Here is a 25,967-nt window from a genome sequence, read left to right as displayed (position 1 = left end):
CAGTACTCCAAGTGGGATCTGACCAGGGTCCTATATAGCTGCAACATTACCTCTCGGCTCCTACACTCAATCCCACAATTGATGAAGGCCAATGCATCGTATGCTTTCTTAACCACAGAGTTAACCTGCACAGCAACTTTGAGTGTCCTATGGACTCGGACAAGATCCCTCTAATCCTCCACGCTGCAAAGAGTATTACCATTAATACTATATACTGCCATCATATTTGACCTACCAAAATGAACCACCTCACACTTATCTGGGTTGAACTCCATCTGCCACTTCTCAGCCCAGATTTGCATTCTATCAATGTTCCACTGTAACCTCTGACAGCCCTCCAGACTATCCACAGCACCCCCAACCTTTGTGTCATCAGCAAATTTATTAACCCATCCCTCCACTTCCTCATCCAGGTCAATTATAAAAATCACGAAGTGTAGGGTCCCAGAACAGATCCCTGAGGCACACCTCCATCCCTGTGACCGACCTCCATGCAGAGTAGGCCATGCCTTCTTTCTTACCATCCTGATGAAGGATCTTGGCTCTTATTGTTTCCCTCTATAGATACTGCCTGAAAGAGTTCCTCCAACACCTTGTGTGTGTTGCTCATCATTTCCAGCATCTGCAGAATCTCTTGTGTTAGGAAAAAGTGACACAATATTCACTTCTATAACGCACTTTCTCACGGAAAACAGAACTGCAGTTTCAGCTCCTTATGAACAGAAGCTATATCTATAAATAGCACACAGTAACTACAACATCAAGCCTGCATTGGCCCCATGGGAGGCACTCACTTCTGTTAGCGAGTATAAATGAAACTTAGTTCTCCTCAAGCTGAGATGCCATAACCGTCAGCAAGCAGTGAGGCGAGGATTGGCCAGACTAATGTGTTCAACTAAATACCCACAAAAGTTCAATGGTTCAATAGTTCCATTTAATATCAGAGAATGTATACAATATACAACCTGGAATTCTTACTCTTTGCAAACATCTAAGAAACAGAAAAACCCCAAAGAACAAATGATAGAAAAAACGTAGGAACCCTAAAGCCTGCCCTCCCCTTCCCAAGCAGCAGCAAAAGCATCAACCTTCCCTCCTCCCCTCCCAAGCAGCAGCAAAAGCATCAACCTTCCCTCCTCCCCTCCCAAGCAGCAGCAAAAGCATCAACCTTCCCTCCTCCCCTCCCAAGCAGCAGCAAAAGCATCAACCTTCCCTCCTCCCCTCCCAAGCAGCAGCAAAAGCATCAACCTTCCCTCCTCCCCTCCCAAGCAGCAGCAAAAGCATCAACCTTCCCTCCTCCCCCTCCCCATTTATTCCAGCAAAGAGCATCAGCCCCACCACCCACCATGCAAGCACAGCAAAGACCCAAAAGAGACTATGATCTAGAGTCCAACAAAACTAGAGTCCATCCCAACACTTTGCCGTCAGTAGCCTGCAATCTGTCAAGTCAGTACCCCAAGGGCGCCTGCCTACTACTTGCTGCAGCAATGGTAACAAGCATCAGTCACATTACCAGTGATGATAGCTGAGAATTGAGTCTCCCTCTCCTAAATCTCGTCTCATTAAGTTGCTTCGAAGTGCCTCACTATGGTCAGCTTTGAGTATTTGTAGCAGCTACAAGGGAGAAGGCCCCCTGCTACATGAGTAATGTTTAGCCTGTCAGTACTGTAGTACGTTCAGGCTTACTTCAACAGCTCACCAGTGATTAAACATTGCAACACAAGAGGTGCGTATCAAGAAATCGCGATATTTTCTGAAAATACATCCTTTGATCATCTGCTCAGTAACTGAAAATGAATGTGAAAACTGCAAATGCTACAGACTCATTTAGTCAAACAGCATCAACTGGTAACCTTTCATGATCTGAAATGTTAATTCTGCTTCTCTTTTTACAGATACTGTCTGACTAAGTGAGCGTTCCTATTTTCTGAAGTTCTTCAAAATGTGCAATATGATGTGCCAAAGCATAAACTTCAATTGTATTCTTTAACCCACCAAGATATTTCTGCAGAAAATAAAAACTACCTAAATATTTTGTTCTTTTTGAACAATGTGAATTGAAAATATTTACAACTTAGACATTTCCTGTTCTGGTGACTATAACAATGTACTAAATGGGAAAATAACAAATATCCCTTGAGTAGTATTTGGTGATACTACTCCAAGTTAGTAATTTATAGTCACTGCCTTTTATTTGCCTGTTAGAATGCAAGAGTAATCACGAACTATAAAGTACTTAAACTTACAAGACCAGAAGATACAGGAGCAGAATTAGGCCATTTGGCCCATCGAGTCTGATCCACCATCCATCTGAATAATTTTCCCTCTCAGCCCTAATCTCCTGCTTTCTCCCCATATTCCTACATGCCCTAAGCAAGAATCTATCATCATTTGCCTTAAATATACCCACTGACATGGCCTCCACAGTTGCCTATGGCAATGAATTCCGCAGATTCACCGTTCTCTGGCTATAGAAATTCCTTATCATCTCTATTCTAAAAGGACACTCCTCTATTCTGAGGCTGTATCCTCTGGTCTTGGACTCCCCCACCATTAGAAACCTCCTCTCCACATCCACTCTATCAAGGCCTTTCAGCATTCTAGCAACACACTCAAAATACAGGAGGAACTCAGCAGGCCAGGCAGTATCTATGGAAAAGAGTCCTGATGCAGGGTCTCAGCCTGAAACGTCGACTGTACTCTTTTCCATAGATACTGCCTGGGCTGCTGAATTCCTCCTGCATTTTGTGTGTTGCTTGGATTTCCAACATCTGCAGATTTTCTCTTGTTTGTGATTGGCTTTCAACATTCAATAGGTTTCAATGAGGTCACCCCTCATTCTTCTGAATTCCAATGAGTAGAGGCCCAGAGCCATCAAATGCTTCTCCAAAAGCCTTTCAATCTTGGAATTATTTTCGTAATCCTCCTTTGAACCCTCTTGAATGCCTGCATATCCTTTCTTAGATAAGGCTTACATTTCTTATAGCACCAAGTCTCCATCAGTACTTAAATGATTATTTTGATATTTGATATTAACATTTATTCTTTCAAGTAATATCTACAGTTTACTACTAAATTAAAAATTAATTCCCAGGTTTTATATGAAAGCTTTTTTTTTGACAGACACCTTAAATATTTTAAGTTAACTAGAACTTCTGTGCAGTTTTGGAGACACAAACACATTTACAATGAAGTCTTTGACTTTTGACAAGAAAAGTACTGTATAGGGCCACTAAGTTAGAAACAAAGAAACTACATTTTCTGCACATATTTTCAAAACTTAAGGCTTCACAGCTAGCATTCCCAAAATCAGTGCCAATTACATCTACCATTTTCCCATCGCACATTCTATATTCTTCAACAGAAAAGAACACAGGTTATAATCAAACTAATCCAGTAGTATTGGGATACTCATCTCCTCCTGTATACGCATTACAGTAAACACCAATAACAATTCAGGGAAAGGTGAAGTGACATCACTAGGTGTGTGCTTAGTGCTGGGAAAATCTCCGATACACTTGTATAAATTGGGAACAGAAATGTTCAGTTCAATTTTAGGAATGGTGCAATTTCATACTAACTTCACTAAAGTGATTTATTCCAACTAAAATCATAATTCTGAAAATAAAACAACAATTTGCAAACTGATTTCTGAGCTTCAGTTGTGGAAAACCACTATTTGATTTATTGAGACACGAGACTACAGTGCTGAAATGTGGAGCAACTTAAGAGGTGCTGGAGAAACTCAGTGGGTCAGGCATCATTTATTGAGGCAGATTGCTACCACATTGTAAGGGCTGTTGGTGATGGGTAAGCTTACTCATGAAGCTTACTGCAGAAGCCAGAGAGATATCAAGTATCCCATTAGGTCTCTGGTTCTGTGCTAAATTATGAGATGCTGGGAACTAAGAATTAAGAAGCACAATGTAGGAAAGTCACATAATCAACACCTGGTCAGTGTTAGTGTGAGAACACAGCTGAAATAGTTTTACATCCCACTGTGAACTATCCAACTGTGAACCATTTAGAGGATAAAACAAACAAATTGGAATATTTTTGGAACCGACATCTTGCGAAAGAGACAAGCTATTCAAAGATAATTGTAGAATGGTCCCAACAGGAATTTAAAGGTGTTAAAGATACATATTTCTACGGATAAGAACAGGACTTAGCTCCCACTACTAATCAAATGCTCTTCATGGTGTGTATCTCAAACAGCCTCTGACAACCAAGTCCAGCTCCTGGCCTTCACGTGTGGCATAGTTCTCATGCCCGGCGGAGCCGTTCTCACTGACAGGAGAAGGGGCAAAGGCAGACCACTGGGGCCTTAAAACCAGTTGCTCCGGACAAATGGGGCTCGTTAACCACAGATGGTAGCTCATCTAGGAGAGGGAAAACTCTGATTTCAAGCCTCTGCTGCTTTGCTCACGGAAAAGGCTTTGGGAATAAACCCCGAGGAAAAATCCGGAGTCGGAGTCCCGAAGGCGGCTGACTGCTGTACCCAGCACCGGCACGGCAACTCCTGCAAGGCTGCTGGCACCAAACCGTATCGACTCTCGTCGTTCCTTTGGACCTGTCATCAGCATGGAGAGGGGGGTCCCACTGCATGGGCAACAGACAGATCTCCATATCAACTCTGCCCTGACTTGCGCCCTGGAGAAGCCACTCCAGCTTAGCTTTATAGGTTGCTTCCGACAGAGGGAGAGACCATTGCATTTCACTAGACAGCTACCGCCTGCCTCAAGCTGGGCAGCCCCCACCCAATAAGGTGCAGTCCCACCACAGGCAGTCTTCCTCACTGGGTGCATGGGGATAACGGATTATTCCAAGAAGAGCTGACTCTTCTACTGCACCAGACAAGAGAGAAAACAAATCGAATAAGACAACACCTCTCAAGTTGGGATGTTGGAATGACCGCACAATGATGACTGGACTTGACCAAAACCTCAAGGAAGTCAAAGATGGACGAAAAACAGCGATCATTATCGATGAGCTACTAAGGCTCAAGGTAGATATAGCTACCCTACAAGAAACACGTTTGGCTGATTCAGGTACACTTAAGGAAAGGGACTACACATTTTTCTGGCAGGGAAAGAACCAAGACGAGCCCCGCGATTGTGGAGTGGGTTTCCTGTTAGGAAATCCTTGTTGCAAATGGTACAGCCACCAGAAAATGGATCAGAACGACTTATGACTCTCCACCTACACACCAGTCATGGCCCAGTACCTCTCGTCAATGTGTATGCCCCTACCTTGAAGTCGACCTCTGAGACAAAAGACATGTTCTATGACACATTAGAAGCTGTTGTCAGGAATATTCCCAGTGATGAGCACCTCGTTCTCCTTGGTGACTTCAACACCAGAATGGAAGCTGATAACGATTCCTGGCCATCTTGTCTTGGCCACCTTCGAACTGGCAAAATAAATGACAATGGACAGTATCTCCTGGAGTTCCGCTCCTATCACGGCCTGTGTGTAATGAACTCCTACTTTCAGACGAAGTTGCGGTACAAGGTCTCATGGCGACATCCACAGTCTAAGCACTGGCACCAACTAGACATGATCATCACCAGGCGCTCTTTCATCAACTCTGTACTAATCACCCAGTCATACCACAGTGCAGACTGCGATACAGATCATGCTTCAGTATGCTGCAAGATCAAACTATGTCCGAAGAAAATCCACCACTCCAAACAAACTGGAAAACCTCGCATCAACACAACAGAGAAAAGGTTGACCATTTTGCCAAGTCAGTACAGGGTGCTATGACTACCTCCTCACAAGGAGATACTGCAACAGAACAATGGTCATACCTTCACGACACCATCCGCGAGTCAGCACTCTCTATCTTTGGAAGAAAGGCCACAAAGAGCAGTGACTGGTTTGAGGCAAAGTCCAACATCATGACTCCTGTCATCGAAGCCAAGCAAAGTGCAACAGACTGCAAGGCAGTGCGCAAAGGAGTATTGGCTCCAGCTCAGTGAGGACATTCAGACAGCAGCTGTGACAGGCAACATCAGATCAATGTATGATGGTATCAAGAAGGCCCAATGCAGAGCAAGACAGCACCCCTGAAGTCATCCAGTGGTAAAATAATCACCGATAAAAGCAAGCAGATGGAACGCTGGGTGGAACACTACTCTGAGCTCTACTTGAGGGAAAATGTTGTTGTTAGCTCAGCCATTGATGCCATCGATTGTCTACCAGTCATGGATGAACTTGACTCCGAACGAACCATTGAGGACCTCAGCAAGGCAACTGACAGTCTGGCCCCAGGGAAAGCTCCTGGCAATGATGGGATTCCTCCAGACCTGATCAAACAATGCAAGAGCTCACTTCTCCAACCTTTACACGAGATCCTCCGTCAGTGCTGGTAGGAAGGAGCTGTACCACAGGATATGCGTGACTCCAAAATCATCACTTCGTACAAGAACAAGGGTGATAGGAGCAACTGCAACAACTACAGGGGTACCTCCCTTCACAGTATTTGCTCATGTAACTCTGGCATATCTACAAACTCTGGCAGAACAGGTCTACCCTGAGCCCCAATGAGTTTTTCGCACAAGGAGGTCAACTATCGACTTGATTTTCTAACTCCGTCAACTCCAGGAGAAGGTTCGCGCAAGGAGGTCAACTATCGACTTGATTTTCTAACTCCGTCAACTCCGGGAGAACAGCAGGGAACAACAAAAATCTCGCTGTTTCGCTTTCATATAATAATATAACAATTACAGCACAGAAACAAGCCATCTCATCCCTTCTAGTCCGTGCCGAATGCTTACTCTCACCTACTCTCACAGACCTGCACTCAGCCCATAACCCTCCATTCCTTTCCTGTCCATATACCTATCTAATTCTACTTGAATTGACAATACCGAATCTGCCTCTACCACTTCTACTGGAAGCTCATTCCACACAGCTACAACTCTCTTTGTAAAGAAGTCGCCCTCGTGTTACCCCTAAACTTTTACTCCCTAACTCTCAACTCATGTCCTCTTGTTTGAATCTCCCCTACTCTCAATGAAAAAAGCCTATCCATGTCAACTCGATCTATCCCCGTCATAATTTTAAATACCTTTATCAAGTCCCCCCTCAACCTTCTACGTTCCAAAGAATACAGACCTAACTTGTTCAACCTTTCTCTGTAACTTAGGTGTGAAACCCAAGTAACATTCTAGTAAATCTCCTCTGTACTCTCTCTGTTGATATCTTTCCTATAATTCGGTGACCAGAACTGTACACAATACTCCAAATTTGGCCTCACCAATGCCTTGTACAATTTTAACGTTACATCTCAACTCCTATACTCAATCTTCTGATTTATAAAGGCCAGCATACCAAAAGATTTCTTCACCACCCTATCCACATAAGATTCCACGTTCAGGGAACTATGTACCATTACTCCTAGATCACTCTGTTCTGCTGCTTTCTTCAATGCCCTACCATTTACCATGTATGTCCTATTTGGATTAGTCCTACCAAAATGTAGCACCTCACACTTATCAGCATTAAACTTCATCTGCCATCTTTCAGCCCACTCTTCTAACTGGCCTAAATCTCTCTGCAAGCTTTGAAAACCTACTTCATTATCCACAACGCCACCTATCTTAGTATCATCTGCATACCTACTAATCAGGTTTACCACCCCATCATCCAGATCATTAATGTATATGACAAACAACATTGGACCCAGTACAGATCCCTGAGGCACACCACTAGTCACCGGCCTCCAATCTTACTAACAGTTATCCACCACTACTCTCTGGCATCTCCCATCCAGCCACTGTTGAATCCATTTTACTACTTTAATATTAATACCTAACGATTGAACCTACCTAACTAACCTTCCATGTGGAACCTTGTCAAAGGCCTTACTGAAGTCCATATAGACAACATCCACTGCTTTACCCTCATCAACTTTCCTAGTAACCTCTTCAAAAAATTCAATAGGATTTGTGAAACATGACCTTCCATGCATAAATCCATGTTGACTGTTCCAAATCAGACCCTGTCTATCCAGATAATTATATATACCATCTCTAAGAATACTTTCCATTAATTTACTCACCACTGACATCAAACTTACAGGTCTATAATTGCTAGGTTTACTCTTAGGACCCTTTTTAAACAATGGAACAACATGAGCAATATGCCAATCCTCCGGCACCATCCTCATTTCTAATGACATTTGAAATAATTCTGTCAGAGCCCCTGCTATTTCGACAGTAACTGCCTTCAAGCTCCTAGGGAATATCCTGTCAGGACCCAGAGTCTTATCCACTTTTATATCTCTTAAAAGTGCAAGTACTTCCTCCTCTTTAATCGTCAAAGTTTACATAACTTCCCTACTTGTTTCCCTTACCTTACACAATTCAATATCCTTCTCCTTAGTGAATACCAAAGAAAAGAAATTGCTCAAAATCTCCCCCATCTCTTTCGGCTCCACACATAGCTGTCCACTCTGATTCTCTAAGGGACCAGTTTTATCCCTCACTATCCTTTTGCTATTAATATAACTGTAGAAACCCTTTGGATTTATTTCCACCTTACTTGCCAAAGCAACCTCATATCTTCTTTTAGCTTTTCTAATTTCTTTCTTAAGATTCTTTTTACATTCTTTATATTCCTCGAGCACCTCATTTACTCCATGCCACCTATATTTATCGTAAATATCTCTCTTTTTCTGAACCAAGTTTCCAATATCCCTTGAAAACCATGGCTCTCTCAAACTTTTAACCTTTCCTTTCAACCTAACAGGAGCATAAAGATTCTATACCCTCAAGATTTCACCTTTAAATGACTTCCATTTCTCCATTACATCCTTCCCATAAAACAAATTGTCCCAATCCACTCCTTCTAAATCCTTTCACATCTCCTCAAAGTTAGCCTTTCTCCAATCAAAAATATCAACCCTGGGTCCAGTCCTATTCTTCTCCATAATTATATTGAAACTAATGGCATTGTGATCACTGGACCCAAAGTGCTCCCCAACACATACCTCCATCACCCTATCTCATTCCCTAACAGGAGCACTGCCCCTTCTCTAGTTGGTACCTCTATGTATTGCTGCAAAAAAACTATCCTGCAAATATTTTACAAACTCCAAACCATCCAGCCCATTTACAGAATGGGCTTCCCAGTCTATGTGTGGAAGATTAAAATCTCCCACAATCACAACCCTGTGCTTACTACAAATATCTGCTATCTCCTTACAAATTTGCTCCTCCAATTCTCGCTCCCCATTAGGTGGTCTATAATACACCCCTATAAGTGTTACTACACTTTTCCCATTCCTCAATTCTACCCAATTCTCCCTAGACGAGCCCTCTAATCTATCCTGCCAGAGCACCACTGTAATATTTTCTCTGACAAGCAATGCAACACCTCCCCCTCTTGCCCCTCCGATTCTATCACACCTGAAGCATCGAAATCCAGGAATATTTAGTTGCCAATCACAACCCTCCTGCAACCATGTTTCACTAATAGCTACAACATCATATTTCCAGGTATCAATCCATGCTCTAAGCTCATCCACCTTCCTTACAATGCTCCTAGCATTCAAATAAATGCATTTAAGAAATTCTCCACCTCTTACTCTCAGTTTATCAGTAACAGTGCAAACAACTTTACTATCTTCTTTTTCTTCCTTCTCCCATACATCTGCTCCTATACTCTGGTTCCCCTCCCCCCTTTTATCTAGTTTAAATCCACTGGAGCCTCTCTAGCAAACCTACTTGCAAGAATATTTGTCCCCCTCCAGTTCAGATGTAAACATCCCGCCGGAACAAGTCCCACCTTCCCAGGAAAACTGCCCGATTATCTATTAATCTGAAGCCCTCCCTCCTGCACCATGTCTTCAGCCACGTGTTGACCTGCGCTATCTGATTGTTTCTAAACCCACCTGCACGTGGCACTGGTAGCAATCCTGAGATTGCTAACCTGGAGGTCCTGTCCATTATCTTGACGCTTAACTCCCTGAACTCACCTTTCAGGACATCCTCACTCTTCCTACCCACGTCATGTCCCTATATGGACCACGACATCTGGCTGCTCACCCTCCCTCTTGAGAATACTGAGAACATGATCTGAGATATCGCCGACCCTGGCACCAGGGAGGCAACAGACCATCCGGGATTCTCGATCTCTTTCACAGAGCCTCTTATCTGTCCCCCAAACTATCGAATCCCCTATCACTACTGCTCTCCTCTTTTCTCTCCTTCCCTTTTGAGCTGAGAGTCCAGTCTTGGTGTCAGAGACACAACCACTGCAACTTGTCCCTGGTAATTGTCTTCTGGATCAGTCTACCATAACAGACCTTGTCAAATGACTTACTTAAAGTCCATATAGACAACAACCATTGCACTATATTCATCATCTCCTCAGAAACTCAATCAATATGCTTCTGGCATCAATGTGCCATAATGCACAATACCTCTGATTTGCTTTCTGAAGTAATCAAATAATCTGTTATGATACTGTAAACCTTCTTTCAGGCAATCCATGTCTATTAAGTGTAAGTAAATGTAATAAAAAGATGCAAATTTGTTTCAACACCAAAACCATAAGTATTTCAAAAATTAGATATATTTTTTTTATTTTCTCATAACATATGCAAAAAACTATTGGGTTCCACAATCTACCATATATCATTTCACCAACATTCAAAAATTGCATAGTACACTACAATTAAATTTCACAGTTGTAAGGTTCTTCAATAATAAAAATAAATATTCGATCTCTAAACTCAAACATTTGGAAATTCTACATTATTTTGATTTAACGAACATTTGTAAATATAACTATTAAACCTGCAACTGTGATATCCTAACAAGATTCTTCCATTAGTTAATATATCACATCTTAATAAAGAGTTTTAAGCATTTTGTTTACAACCTAAACTTACTGAAGTGTTAAGAATCTATACTGTCACTTATCTTTAGAAATTTTGTTTTATCATCTGTAAAACCAATAAATATTTTAGCATGTTACTATATGGGTTGTAGATCATGAAAATTTCATTTTACAGTGAGCAGTAGCTTGAGTAAGTGCAACACAAAGCATTTCTCTAATGGATCAATGTCCATCATCAGAACGTATCTCCCCATACCCTTCCAAATTCAGTGCTTCGCTTTTGCTACGACCGCACCACCAAACAGAAGTTTTTCAGTGAACATGCTTAAGGCTGTACTGCCGCCCATTTTGTTTTTGCTTTAAATATTCCTTCCAAGATTATGTTTAACATAATGGAGGTCCACAATGCCTTCTGACGAATGTCCTCTCCTGGCAATTTTTATTACAGTCAATTTTGCTAAAGCTGGCAGAATTATTTTTCAGTAGTTTGTGGACAAATGTTTGATGGAAAATGCCTCAGCAAAATTTCAAATTAAGTACAAAAAAAATAATTATGTGTACAAAATGCTGGAAGAATTCAACAGATCAGACAGCATATATAGAAAGAAATAAGAAGTCAATGTTTCGACCAAGACTGTATCTGTGATGTATTAACAAGGGTCTCAGCCCGAAACTTTGACTCTACTTCTTTCCATAGATGCTGCCTGACCTACAGAGTTCCACCAGCATTTTGTATGTGTTACTCTAGATTTCCAACATCTACAGGATCTCATGTATATAGTTGGTTTGTGTTACAGAAAATTACTAAAATCTTATGATATAATCTGTCACTTGAATATAATCATCATTTGTAATGTAACAGTAGTCAAAATGTCCAACAAGTAAAATAAAGACACTGCAAATGTCAGTGTTTTACAATTGGAATGCGATTTTGAGGCTTAACAGAAATTATGTTTTATCATTATGCATTCAGAAGAGTCTTCACAATCATGTTGCTAAGGGTATGGTTCTCCAGTTTTTCAGTTCAAACAGTAGACCGGGAAGGGAGATAGAAAACAAGGAAACTGGTAGATGTGTCATTCCTGTCCATAGATGCTGTCAGACCTGCTGAGCTCCTCCAGTATTTTGTGCCTACTACTCAAATCCAGTCTATCTTCTCTTCTGATTATTCCCATCTCCAATTCCAGAATGCATCTAGCTTTGAAACAAAGTTATCTCATTTACACCCCGATCTTTCCATCCTTCACTCTTTTTTCACCACTCTGCTTTCCTTTCGAGCTCTAACACTGGACTGTCAGTTAGTCTTTTCAATCCAGCAGACTGCAATGAGGAAGAACAATGACAAATACATCAAATTTGACAAGAGCTGGGGAAAAACATATTTGTCTGGGTACCTTCACCTTAAAATAGCCCAGTTATTCCCTTTTTTCCTTCTAATTCAATTGTCAAAAAGGTGCTTTAAGAACCTATTTCATTCTTCCAATGACAACCCTGAAACAAAATAAATCTAATATTAAATTGTCCTTTCTACTAACCAGAGGAGTATCTTCTTGTATGCCAGAATCCCTTGTCTTCAGTGGAGCTGACAGGTTTGGGGTACTGTCAGAGTAGTCTAGCAAGAAACATATTTGGGTGGTATACGCTGCACACACTATGCAATGGTAATAAAGAAATTAATGTTCAGACCAGAGGTTTGGCCGTTTTAAGTGCCTGGCCAGATAGAAAAATATCAGGAAGTTGGGGCCAGAGATGATGCACAAGCCAGTGTTCAGTTCACTAATCCGAGAGATTTACTTGTCACTGTGCAGAACTGTGGACTGCAACTATCGGGCTTCAGGATCAGCTGCGGAGTTGACTGACTTCATGACTGCGGACTCATTTTTCTGAATTTCAGTTCTGAATGTTACTTGGTTACTTTTATTGTTTATATGATTTGTTTATTTTTCTGTACTTTGGGTGTTTGACAGTCTTTTTCAATGGGTCCTATTGGGTTTCTATGTTTTGTGGCTGTCTATAAGGAGACAGATGTCAAGGTATACAAACTTTGATAATAGATGTACTTTGAACTTAGGATAGTGGATGGAGAATCAACCAGGCAGTTTCTTTGGCCCAGACAATGTCACACTTATGTTACTGTTCCTCTTAACTTTTTAAAAGCTTGTTCCCTATTGTAATAGTTTTTCTAGATAGCTTTTGATAATTAAATTGTTATCAGCTAAATTGGCATAATTACAAATTAGAATTAATCCTGGATGATAAAAGTATATATTTAATGGCATAAATTTGATATTATTGTAAACCAAATGATGTATTGTTTTAATCTGTTGCAATTATAGTCACTGAAGTAAAGCAAATCATCCTTTTCCTTTGGTTATTCACCTCCAATAATTAATTATGAATCTACCTTCAAATGGTTTCTCCATACTGCCTTTTGAAAGGCTCACAGTACAAAATATTTCTTCCTCAGGCAGGATGTAACTATGGGATTATTACCAATCAAAATACTGTCCTTTTCCAAATTTATTTGGTTTAATAAACCATATTTTTACAGATGATTTTATTTCATGTATTATCTAGCTGATATCCATTGTGGAAATACGTGATGTTGCACAGACTCAGTCTTCACTGTGGTTGTATGAAATGAGGGAATAGCAAGTTACTGGTTCATTTCATTTCGAGGGATAGAGTTTAAGAGATGCGATGTAATGATGCAGCTCTATAAAACTCTAGTTAGGCCACACTTGGGGTACTGTGTCCAGTTCTGGTCGCCTCACTATAGGAAGAACATGGAAGCATTGGAAATGGCAAAGAGGAGATTTACCAGGATGCTGCCTGGTTTAGAGAGTATGGATTATGATCAGAGATTAAGGGAGCTAGGGCTTTACTCTTTGGAGAGAAGGAGGATGAGAGGAGTGAGAGGAGACATGATAGAGGTGTACAAGATATTAAGAGGAATAGACAGAGTGGACAGCCAGCGCCTCTTCCCCAGGGCACCACTGCTCAGTACAAGAGGACATGGCTTTAAGTTAAGGGGAGGGCAGTTCAAGGGGGATATTAGAGGTAAGTTTTTTACTCAGAGAGTGGTTGGTGCATGGAATGCAGTGCTTGAGTCAGTGGTGGAGACAGATACACTAGTGAAGTTTAAGAGACTACTAGACAAGTATATGGAGGAATTTAAGGTGGGGGGTTATATGGGAGACAGGGTTTGAGGGTCGGCACAACACTGTGGGCCGAAGGGCCTGTAATGTGCTGTACTATTCTATGCTCTATGTTTTTGATGTCTATATGAATCACCTTCTATAGAATTGCTATTAAGGGATCCAAAATGGGCTAGCAACCCATTTTACAATAATAAACCATCAAATTCCATATTTTAACTTAAAATTTACAAAACTTAAAACATACAAATGCTTATGTATGTATACAAATAAGTTTCAATATAAAGACCAATTTGATTTTATTTTTTCATCTTCACTACGTGTGTAATCTTAATACTCTCCCTATCCTCTAATAACTTCAGATTTTATTCATCTCCTCATATGTACCTCCTCCAGACTTGGTCCTTCTAATTCACTAACATTCAGAACCATCTTTCTGTCAATTCCACTGCCAACTTTGTCTTTCTATTTCTCCTCCTCCCCCTTTTATAAGAACAAGCCATAGGACTGCCTTATATCAGTCCAAGTTCCAAGATGGCAGTAAAGTAGATCCAGGACTAACAGACATTGAAACAGGTGAACAGAAGTCATTTGACACCACAAGAGCTCTCAGAGGACTGATTAATAGCTAATGTTGTTTCTTTTTTCAAGAAAGGATATGGGGAAAATACTGGAAATTACAGAACAGAGTCTCATGTCAGAGGTATGGAAGATACTGGAGATGATTCTCAAGGATAGGATTTATGAGCATTTGGCAAAGCATGGTCTAAGTAGGACAATTAGCATGGTTTTGTGTGGGGCAAGTCACTTATTACTAACTTGATTGAATTTTGAATGTCAAAGGTGATTGATGAAGGTGGAGCAATGAATACTGTCTACATCATTTTACTAAGGGATATGCCAAAGGCCTCATGGAAAGTTCATTCAGAAGATTAAGATCCATGGGATCTATAGAATGAATTGGCCACTTAGAATCAGAATTGGCTTGCCCACTGAAGAAAGAGGTAGTGGTTAATGGGTCTTACCATACTGGAACCTCTGCTGTTGTGATAATGTGATAACAGTGTTGTCTTCCATTGATTCTATTGTATTTCTTGTATTTACTGTGAATACCCACAAGTAAATGGCCCTCAGGGTTGTATATTGTGACATATGCATACTTTTGGTTAACAAATTTACTTTGAATTTAGGAGCTTAGGAGGACGATGGTGCCTAACAGTGACTCCTTTGCTTGCATCTTCAGAAACAGCTCTATTTCTATCTTTAATATCTCTATTTATCCCTTTCAGGGTTATTTTGAAGGCCTGACCTGGAATTGCACGTTGACTTCGGTTCTTTACAGGAATGGGACCCACTCTCTGAGTCTCACAATTGGCTGCTATTTGATGTGGTCTAGAAGATTAGAGCAACTACAGGTTTTCCAGGATTTCATGGCTCTGGAGGTAGGTGGACTCGAGGTTGGTGCCTCTGCAGGAAAATGGTCTGCTGTGGGAGTACACAGAAGATCAAAAGCAGCAAGCTGGCTACTAGCTGAGTGCCTAGAGACCAGGGTCCTTTGGACACAGAGCTCAGAAAAAGCGACAGAACAGACATTTCGCTGTGAAACAGGGTCACCTCTTTTTCCCTTATTAGGGAGAGAGAGAGTATGTCGAATTATTCAGTAAACGAGTAGTCTCTGGGGTACTGCAAGTTTGAGTCTTTATGATGCTTTGCTGCACGCTTGAGAGCTCGATGGGAGGGCAGCAATACTTTTTTTGCTGGTGAGGGAGGGAGATCGTCACTTTGCTGCTGCTTATGCGTGGGAGGAGGGAGCTGGGGGGAGCTTTGAGGTTCTAACATTTAACCATCATTCATTCTTTGGGGCACTCCTCTGTTTTTGTGGATGGCTGCGAAGAAAAAGAATTTCAGGATGTATATTGTATACATTTCTCTGACATTAAATGTACCTTTGAAACTTTGACCTGGCATCTCAATTTGTTACAGAGAGTTTACAAGGAGGATAAATATTGACCACAGGACACAGGAGAGAAATTGCCAGCTTTTTTTGTTTGAAAGAATGGTGCTGAGAGGGCAGACAAAGATGGCTAGCTGTGGCTCCTCCCAGTATCATAGGGGCAGAGCGTTGTATAGCACAAATAAAGGTCTTTCAGTCCATATGTGACGGCAAGGTAAAATGATGTATTGATAAAAACATTCAATTTTACAACGTAAAAGGAAAATACAAATTTGAAGTAACAAAGTGGATCAAAGAAAATTTCAGAAAATTCTAAAATTTAGTAGCAATTCTTCTGCACAATTGATTTACCTGAGTTTACCAGTTGCTGCTCCATGATTCCACAACCCAAGACTTCCAACCATTCTTCCTGGAACTTGATCTCCATTTCAAATGAAGGGTGTGTAAATGGGAAATAGCAATCCACCCATCTAATTTCCAGATCTGTTGCCAAGGCAAATATGACGACATTAGGGATTCCAGAAAAAAAAGTCTTCAGCTAATGACACCAATTATTGAATTGCAGAGAAATAAATAGCAAACAAACCCACATATAGCAGTCTTGTGTGCAGCAATAAATCTTTAAACATGGAAAATAAAATGGTCATGTCTTTCTACAAAGTGATAGACAATAGACAATAGGTGCAGAAGTAGACCATTTGGCCCCTCGAGTCTGCACCGCCATTCTGAGATCATGGCTGATCATTCACTATCAATACCCAGTCCCTGCCTTGTCCTTGCCTTGTATATAACTCTACAAAGTGATATAAATTAATTACAAATACTAAACACAAAATAATTGAGTGCATAAATATTCACCCCCCCCCCACCAAGTCAATATTCAATAAATGCACCTTTTGGCAGCAATTACAGCGTTGAGTCTGTGTTGACTATTCAGCTTTGCACATCAGGACATTGCTATTTTTCCCCATTCTTCGTTACAACACTGCTCAGGCTTTGTCAGATTGCATGGGGATCATGAGTGAACAGCCCTTTTAACGTCCAGCCACAAATTCTCAATTGGATTGAGGTCTGGACTCTGACTTGGCCACCTCAATACATTAACTTCGTTGTTTTTAAGCCGTTCCTGTGTAGCTCTGACTTTATGCTTGGGGTCATTTGTTTTTCAGCAAGATAATCTTCTCCCAAGTCGTAGATCTCTTGCAGATTGCATCAGGTTTTCCTTCAAGATTTCCCTGTATTTTGCTACATTTATTTTACCCTCTACCTCCACAAGCCTTCCAGGGCCTGCTGCAGTGAAGTATCCCCACAGTAGGATGCAGCCACCACCGTGCTTCACAGAAAGGATGGTGTGTTTTTGATGGTGTACAGTGTATGTCTTACTTCAATCATAGCATTTAGTCTAATGGCCAAAAACCTCAATTTTGGCTTCATCAGGCCATCGATCCTTTTTCCAGCTGACTTCAAAGTCTCCCACATGTTTTCTTGCTAACTCTAGCCACGATTTCATGTGAGCTTTTTTCAACAATGGCGTTCTCTTTGCCACTCTCCAATAAAGCTGCGACTGGTGAAGCACCCAGGCAACAGTTGTATGTGCAGTCTCTCCCATCTCAGCCACTGAAGCTTGTAACTCCTCCAGAGTGGTCACAGGTCTTTTGGTGGCCTCCCTCACTAGCCCCCTTCTTGTACAGTTACTTAGTTTTTGAGGACTGCTTGCTCTAGGCAGATTTACAACTGTGCCATATTTTTTTCCATTTCTTAATTATTGATTTAACTGTACTCCCAGGGATATTCAGTGACTTGGAAATGGTCTTGTATCCATCTCCGGACTTGTGCTTTTCTATCAGCTTTTCGTGGGGTTGTTTGCAATGTTCGTTTGTCCTCATAGCGTAGTTTTTGCCAGGATACTAATGCACCAGCATTTGGTCATTCCAGGTACAAGTGTATTTTTACTACAATCAATTGAAACACCTTGATTACACACAGGCCTCCAAAAACAGCTCTTCATTTAACTATTTATGTGACTTCTAAAACCAACTGGCTGCACAAGTGATGATTTGGTGTGTCACATTAAAGGGGGGGGGGTGAATACTTTTGATAGGCATTGTATGCACAAAATATAATTTCCATCCCCAAGTAACAACTATTTTTAATAAAGAAGTTTCTCAGTACAAGACCTGAATGACAATTAAATCAATTTGCAGGATATTTTAAAGACATATTCTAACTACCATTACTTCACAAAAATATAAATTTGTAGACTTTCCATGGATTGCCTCACACATAAAATATAGCCTGAAATTGCCGATGTTACCTCAGCAGTTCTAATATGGCAGATCACCCAGTGCTAAAATATAGCAAGTTCCTCAAAGAAACACAAGGATGAATAATGATGTTGGGTTTTGGTAATAAAGCAAACGTCAAAAAAGGTTTTGACTTTGTACAGCAATTAAATTTCTAGATGACTAATTTTGAGGCCTGGATTAATAATCAAGAGATTGGAATACAGATCCCATCATGGCAGCTGTAGAATTTAAATTCACTTAATAATCTGGAATTAGTAATTATGATCACAAAGCTACTGGATTGTTATAAGAACCTTGCAGACTCACAAAAGGGAAGGAAATCTACACTGTTTACCTTGCCTAGCCATACATGTCGACAGAAATATCAATATGGCTGTCTCTTGAGCACTCTTTGCACTGAGCAAGCCATTCAAGAGCAATTAGAGATTCAAAGATTCAAAAGATTCAAAGAATCTTTATGATCAAAGTATGTATAAATTATACACCTTGAGACATGTCTGCCTAGAGGCAGCCACAAAACAAGAAACCTGAATAACCCAATTTTAAAAATAAAGACCAAAACCCACGACACAGAGAAAAAAACATATCATGTAAACAACAACAGTATTCTGAACCATGCAGAGTCCCCAGATCCACCCCCGCAACAGTTAGAATAGGCCCAAGCCTTAGTTCCAGCTCATCACATCAGCAGAGCAGCTAGATCAGTTCACAGCCTTGTCGCCGTGGAGAAAGGAATGAACATTTGCGGGAGAGCGAGTGAAATCAGCCCTCCCCTCCGTTCCCAACACGGGGTTCCAGACTATCTGTGCTGATGTTTAAATTGCTCCATAAACAGAAGAGATCCTGCAGATGCTGGAAATCCTGGGCAACGCATACAAATTACTGGCGGATCTGAACAAGTCAGGGAGCATCTATGCAGGAAATAATCAGTTGATGTTTTGGGACAAGACCCTTCATCAGGACTGGAAGGAAAGGGGCAGAAGAAAGAATAAGATGGTGGGGTATGAGTACAAGCTGGCAGCTGAAAGGTGAAATCAGGTGAGGAGGAAGGTGGATGGGCGGTGGAGGATGAATTAAGAAGATCGCAGGTGATAGGTGAGACCAAGTGAGGAGGAAGGTGGGGGGGATGGGAGATGAATTGAGAAGCTGGCAGGTGATAGGGGGAAGAGGTAAAGGATAGCAGAAGGAGGAATCCAATAGGAGACAACAGTGGACCATGGAAGAAAGGGAAGGAGGTGAGAAACCAGAGTGAATTGAGAGAAGTAGAGAGGATAACCGGTGGAGAATGGAATAAAGAGAAGGGCAATCAGAAAAAAAGAATGAAGAGAAATAACCAGAAATTGGAAAAATTGATATTCATGTCATCACAAACAATATATTATAGATGCTGGAAATCCAAGCTACGCACACAGAATGCTCGAGAAACTCAGCAGGCCAAGCAGCTTCTGTGGAAAAAAAGTAGTCAAGGTTTCAGCCAGAAACCTGGCTTGCTGAGTTCCTCCAGTACTCTGCGTGTATTATTCATGTCATCAGGTTGAAGACTACCCAGATGGAATAATAAGTGTTTTTCCTTCAAACTGACTTTGGCTTCATCCTGGCCGTGGAAAGATCTATCTGAATAGAAACCGGAAGTTGAATTGAAAGGGTAGCCACAGGAAGGACCAAAAGATGGCGAATAAGTGCCATTCATATAAACTGCTGGAGGAGCTCAGCAAGTCAGGTAACATCTAAGGAAGCAAATGAATAGTTGACGTTTTGGGCTGAGACCCTTCATTAAGGCTGGAACAGGGGGTAGAAGCCAAAAAGAGATGGCGGGGAGGGGAGGGAGTACTAGCTGACAGATGATAGGTGAGACCAGGTGAGGGGAGTTATTTGCTGAGTTCCTCTGGTGTAGCCTGAATTGTTGAGTTCCTCCAGCATTTTGTGCAGTGTTGCTCGATCGCTTATAATTATAATAAGCACCAATGTTACCCAGAAAGTGAAGCAATATATTAAAAAATTCAGCAATACAGATATGCAACCTAATCTATTCTTTCCAACCTGAAATGTGGCAATGGAAGTTACATCAGTTATTCATTGCAACAATTCAATAGTGCACTTTGCAAGTTAACCATCAACTTGTTTGGCCAAGCACCTCCCCTCTTGTTAGGGCGTGTCTGGGGTTAGGACATACATTGAATATTGACCTCAATCTTCAGATCTGAATATGCATTCAAGATTAAATGTAAAATGCATCTCAGAACAGTAAAGTGCAGACCCCAGACAAACCAGGAGACAGGCATTTAATTAACAGTCTACATAGTCCAATCAGCATCCCACTGCATGATACAACAGTAAATAACACTGTGGATGAGATGGTGGGAACATAGAACATAGAATAGTACAGCACAGACAGACAGACATACTTCATTGATCCCGAGGGAAATTGAGTTTCGTTACAGCCGCACCAAGAATAGTGAAGAAATATAGCAATATAAAACCATAAATAATTAAATAATAAGTTAATCATGCCAAGTGGAAATAAGTCCAGGACCAGCCTATTGCCACAGGGTGTCTGACACTCCGAGGGAGGAGTTGTAAAGTTTGATGGCCACAGATAGGAATGACTTCCTATGACACTTAGTGTTACATCTCGGTGGAATGAGTCTCTGGCTGAACGTACTCCTGTGCCTAACCAGTACATTATGAAGTGGATGGGAGTCACTGTCCAAGATGGCATGCAACTTGGACAGCATCCTCTTTTCAGACACCACAGTCAGAGAGTCCAGTTCCACCCCCACAACATCACTGGCCTTACGAATAAGTTTGTTGACTCTGTTAGTGTCTGCTACCCTCAGCCTGCTGCCCCAGCACACAACAGCAAACATGATAGCACTGGCCACCACAGACTCATAGAACACCCTCAGCATCGTCCTGCAGATGTTAAAGGACCTCAGTCTCCTCAGTACAGGCCCTTTGGCCCACAGTGTTGTGCCGACCCTTCAACACTGCCTCCCATATAACACCCCACCTTAAATTCCTCCATATACCTGTCTAGCAGTCTCTTAAATTTCACTAGTGTATCTGCCTCCACCACAGACTCAGGCAGTGCATTCCACAAACCAACCACTCTCTGAGTAAAAAACCTTCCTCTAATATCCGCCTTGAACTTTCCACCCCTTACCTTAAAGCCATGTCCTCTTGTACTGAGCAGTGGTGCCCTGGGGAAGAGGCGCTGGCTATCCACTCTATCTATTCCTCTTAATAACTTGCATACCTCTATCATGTCTCCTCTCATCCTCCTTCTCTCCAGAGAGTAAAGCCCGAGCTCCCTTAATCTCTGATCATAATCCATACTCTCTAAACCAGGCAGCATCCTGGTAAATCTCCTCTGTACCCTTTCCAATGCTTCCACATCCTTCCGATAGTGAGGTGACCAGAAATGGACACAGTACTCCAAGTGTGGCCTAACCAGAGTTTTCTAGAGCTGCATCATTACATTGTGACTCTTAAACTCTATCTCTCGAGTTATGAAAGCTAACACCCCATAAGCTTTCTTAACTACCCTATCTACCTGTGAGGCAACTTTCAGGGATCTGTGGACATGTACCCCCAGATCCCTCTGCTCCTCCACACTACCAAGTATCCTGCCATTTACTTTGTACTCTGCCTTGGAGTTTGTCCTTCCAAAGTATACCATCTCTGAATCTGGAGATGCTGGAGATGCTGGAAATAAATAAAACACAAAATGCTGGCAGAACTCAGCGGGCCAGACAGCATCTATGGGAGAAGGTAGTGACGACGTTTTGGGCCGAAACCCTTCATCAGGAGTGAAGTAACATGGGATGGTGGAGAGGGGATAAGAAGTGGGGGGAGGGATGAAGTAGAGAGCTGGGAACTGATAGGCTGGAGGGAAATGGGCTAGGGCGAAGGTGGAGAATTATGGGAAATAAAAGAGAAAGAAAGGTAGGGCTGGGGGGAGATTATAGTGGGGGGGAAAAAGAGAGAGAAAGAGAACCAGACCAAATAATAGATAGGGATGGGGGTAAGGGGGGGCAGGGGTATCAACGGAGGTCTGTGAGTTGGATGTTCATGCCAGCAGGAAGGAGGCTACCTAGGCGGGAGATAAGGTATTGCTCCATCGACCTACGTGTGGCCTCATCTTGACGGTAGAGGAGGCCATGGACAGACATGTCGGAGTGGGAGTGGTCTGTGGAATTGAAGTGTGTGGCCACAGGGAGAGCCCGCCACTGCTGGAGGACTGAGCGCTGGTGTTCAGCAAAACGGTCTCCCAGTCTGTCGCGGGTCTCCCCAATGTATAAATGTCCACATCGGGAGCACCGGATACAGTATATCACCCCAGTTGACTCGCAGGTGAAGTGGTGCCTCACCTGAAAGGACTGTCTTGGGTCTGGGATGGTGGTGAGGGAAGAAGTGAGAGGGCAGATGTAGCACTTCTTCCATTTGCAGGGATGAGTGCCCGGAGGGAGGTCAGTTGGGAGGGATGGGGGGGATGAATGGACAAGGGAGACACATAGGGAGTGATCCCTGTGGAAAGCTGAGTGGGGGGGAGGGGAAAATGTGGCTGGTGGTGGGATCATGTAGGAGGTGGCGGAAGTTACAGAGGATTATACGTTGGATCTGTAGGCTGGTAGGGAGATAGGTGAGGACCAGGGGGACTCTATCCCTGGTGGGCTGGCGGGGGGATGGGGTGAGGGCAGAGGTGCTCTATCCCTGGTGGGGTCTACAGTCACCAAACTTATAGTTCCCACACCCCGCACTTCCCGTTTCTACCTCCTACCTAAGATTCACAAACCTGCCTGTCCAGGCAGACCCATTGTCTCTGCTTGCTCCCGCCCCACTGAACTCATTTCTGCCTATCTCAACTGTTTTATCTCCCCTGGTTCAATCCCTTCCCACCTATGTCTGTGATACTTCCCATGCTTTACACCTCTTCAAAGATTTCAAGTTCCCTGGCCCCCACCGCCTCATTTTCACCATGGACGTCCAGTCCCTATATACCTCTATCCCCCACCAGGAAGGTCTCCAAGCTTTCCATTTTTTCCTGGATTCCAGACCCAGCCAGTCACCCTCTACCGCCACTCTTCTCTGCCTTGCGGAATTAGTCCTCACCCTTAACAATTTCTCCTTTGGCTCCTCCCACTTCCTCCAAACTAAAGGTGTAGCCATGGGCACCTGCATGGGTCCTAGCTATGCCTGCATTTCTGTCGGCCATGTGCAGCAATCTATGTTCCAAGCCTACACTGGTATCTGTCCTCCTCGTTTCTTACGTTATATTGACGACTCCATCAGCACTGCTTCCTGCACACATGCTGAGCTTGTCGACTTCATTAACTTCGCCTCCAACTTTCACCCCACCCTCAAATTCACCTTGTCCATTTCCAACACCTCCCTCCCCTTTCTAGATCCTTCTATTTCTATCTCTGGAGACAGATGTCTAATACAAACCTACAGACTCCCACAGCTACCTAGGCTATTCCTCCTCCCACCCTGTCTCCTGCAAAAATGCAATCCCCTTCTCTCAATTCCTCTGCCTCCGCCGCATCTGCTCTCAGGATGAGGCCTTTCATTCTAGGACAAAGGAGATGTCTTCCTTTTTTAAAGAAAGGGGCTTCCCTTCGTGCACTATCAACTCTGCCCTCCATCGCGTCTCCCATATTTCACGCACCTCTGCCCTCACCCCATCCCCCTGCCAGCCCGCCAGGAATAGAGTCCCCCGGTCCTCACCTATCACCCTACCAGCCTACAGATCCAACGCATAATCCTCCGTAACTTCCGCCACCTCCTACATGATCCCACCACCAGCCACATCTTCCCCTTCCCCCACACTCTCGGCTTTCTGCAGGGATCGCTCCCTATACGACTCCCTTCTCCATTCATCTCCCCCATCCCTCCCAACTGACCTCCCTCCGGGCACTCATCCCTGCAAACGGAAGAAGTGCTACACCTGCCCCCACACTTCTTCCCTCATCACCATCCCAGACCCAAGACAGTCCTTTCAGGTGAGGCACCACTTCACCTGCGAGTCAACTGGGGTGATATACTGTATCCGGTGCTCCCGATGTGGCCATTTATACATTGGGGAGATCTGCCGCAGACTGGGAGACCGTTTTGCTGAACACCAGCGCTCAGTCCTCCAGCAGTGGCGGGCTCTCCCTGTGGCCACACACTTCAATTCCACAGACCACTCCCACTCCGACATGTCTGTCCATGGCCTCCTCTACTGTCAAGATAAGGCCACACGCAGGTCGATGGAGCAATACCTTATCTCCTGCCTAGGTAGCCTCCTACCTGCTGGAATGAATATCACAGACCTCCGTTGATACCCCTGCCCCCCCTTATCCCCATCCCGATCTATTATTTTAGTCTGGTTCTCATTCTCTCTATTTTCCCCCCTCACTATAATCTCCCCCCCAGCCCTACCTTTCTTTCTCTTTTATTTCCCATAATTCTCCAGCTTCACCCTAGCCCATTTCCCTCCAGCCCATCACTTCCCAGCTCTCTACTTTATCCCTCCCCCCACTTCTTATCCCCCCTCGACCATCCCATGTTACTTCACTCCTGATAAAGGGTTTCGGCCCGAAACGTCCTCACTACCTCCTCCCACCCTCCTCCCATAGATGCTGTCTGGTCTGCTGAGTTCTGCCAGCATTTTGTGTTTTGATAAAAATCTTCCTGTCCTCTCTGATTCTATGCTTTTCCATAATACTAAAGGCCAGGGAGCAGTGGTCAGTGTCCCCAAGATGCTCATCCACTGAGAGATCTGTGACCTGACCCAGTTCATCACCTAATAATAGATCTAGTATGGCATTCCCCCAGTCAGCCTGTCAACATACTATGACAGGAATCCGTCCTGGACACACTTAACAAATTCTGCACCATCTAAACCATTGGAACTAATCAGGTGCCAATCAATATTAGGGAAGTTAAAGTCACCCATAACAACCCTGTTATTTTTGCACCTTTCCAAAATCTGCCTCCCAATCTGCTCCTCAGCACCTCTGCTGCTACCAAGAGGCCTACAGAATATTCCTAATAGAGTAACTGTTCCCTTCCTGTTCATGACTTCCACACATACTGACTCAAAAGAGGATCCTGCTACATTACCCACCCTTTCTGTAGCTGTAATAGTATCCCTGACCAGTAATGCCACCCTTCCTCCCCTTTCCCCCCCTCTCTATCCCTTTTGAAACATTGAAATCCATGAATATTGAGAATCCATTCCTGCCCTGGTGCCAGCCAAGTCTCTGTAATGGCCACTACAGCATAATTCCATGTATGTATTCAAGCTCTCAGTTCATCACCTTTGTTCCTGATGTTTCTTGCATTGAAGTACACGCACTTTAGCCCTTCTACCTTACTACCTTTACACCCTTTATTCTGCTTCTCTTTCCTCAAAGATATGTTAGATCTGGCTTTACTCCATGCACTATACTTGCAGATCTCGCATGACCTTTACCCTCCTCCACCTCACTATCTGCTCTAACACTCTGGTTCCTCTCCCACTGCAAATCTAGTTTAAACCCCCAGAGCAGCACTAGGAAATCTTCCCGCAAGGATATCAGTCCCCCTCCAGTTAAGGTTCAACCCGTCCCGTTGAAACAGGTCCCATCTTCCCTGGAACAAGGCCCAATTGTCCAGAAATATGAAGCCCTCCCTCCTGCACCAACTCCTTAGCCACGTATTTAGCTGCATTAT

At 42.9% G+C, this 25,967-nt stretch overlaps 1 protein-coding gene across 8 annotated transcripts in view; it reads right to left on the bottom strand.

Annotated features, from left to right (window-relative positions):
• The window catches only part of fars2 (phenylalanyl-tRNA synthetase 2, mitochondrial), a 459,304-nt gene that overhangs the window by 277,844 nt on the left and 155,493 nt on the right, over nucleotides 1-25,967 (bottom strand). For all 8 annotated transcript variants that reach the window (XM_059945680.1, XM_059945673.1, XM_059945679.1 and 5 more), the window contains one exon: nucleotides 16,315-16,446. In XM_059945680.1, coding sequence (XP_059801663.1) covers nucleotides 16,315-16,446 — 132 coding nt within the window. The remainder of the gene's footprint in view (nucleotides 1-16,314; nucleotides 16,447-25,967) is intronic.

The sequence above is a fragment of the Hypanus sabinus genome, chromosome 20, assembly GCF_030144855.1.
Source record: "Hypanus sabinus isolate sHypSab1 chromosome 20, sHypSab1.hap1, whole genome shotgun sequence".
NCBI lineage: Eukaryota > Metazoa > Chordata > Chondrichthyes > Myliobatiformes > Dasyatidae > Hypanus > Hypanus sabinus.
This window is presented reverse-complemented; position numbering and strand designations above follow the sequence as displayed.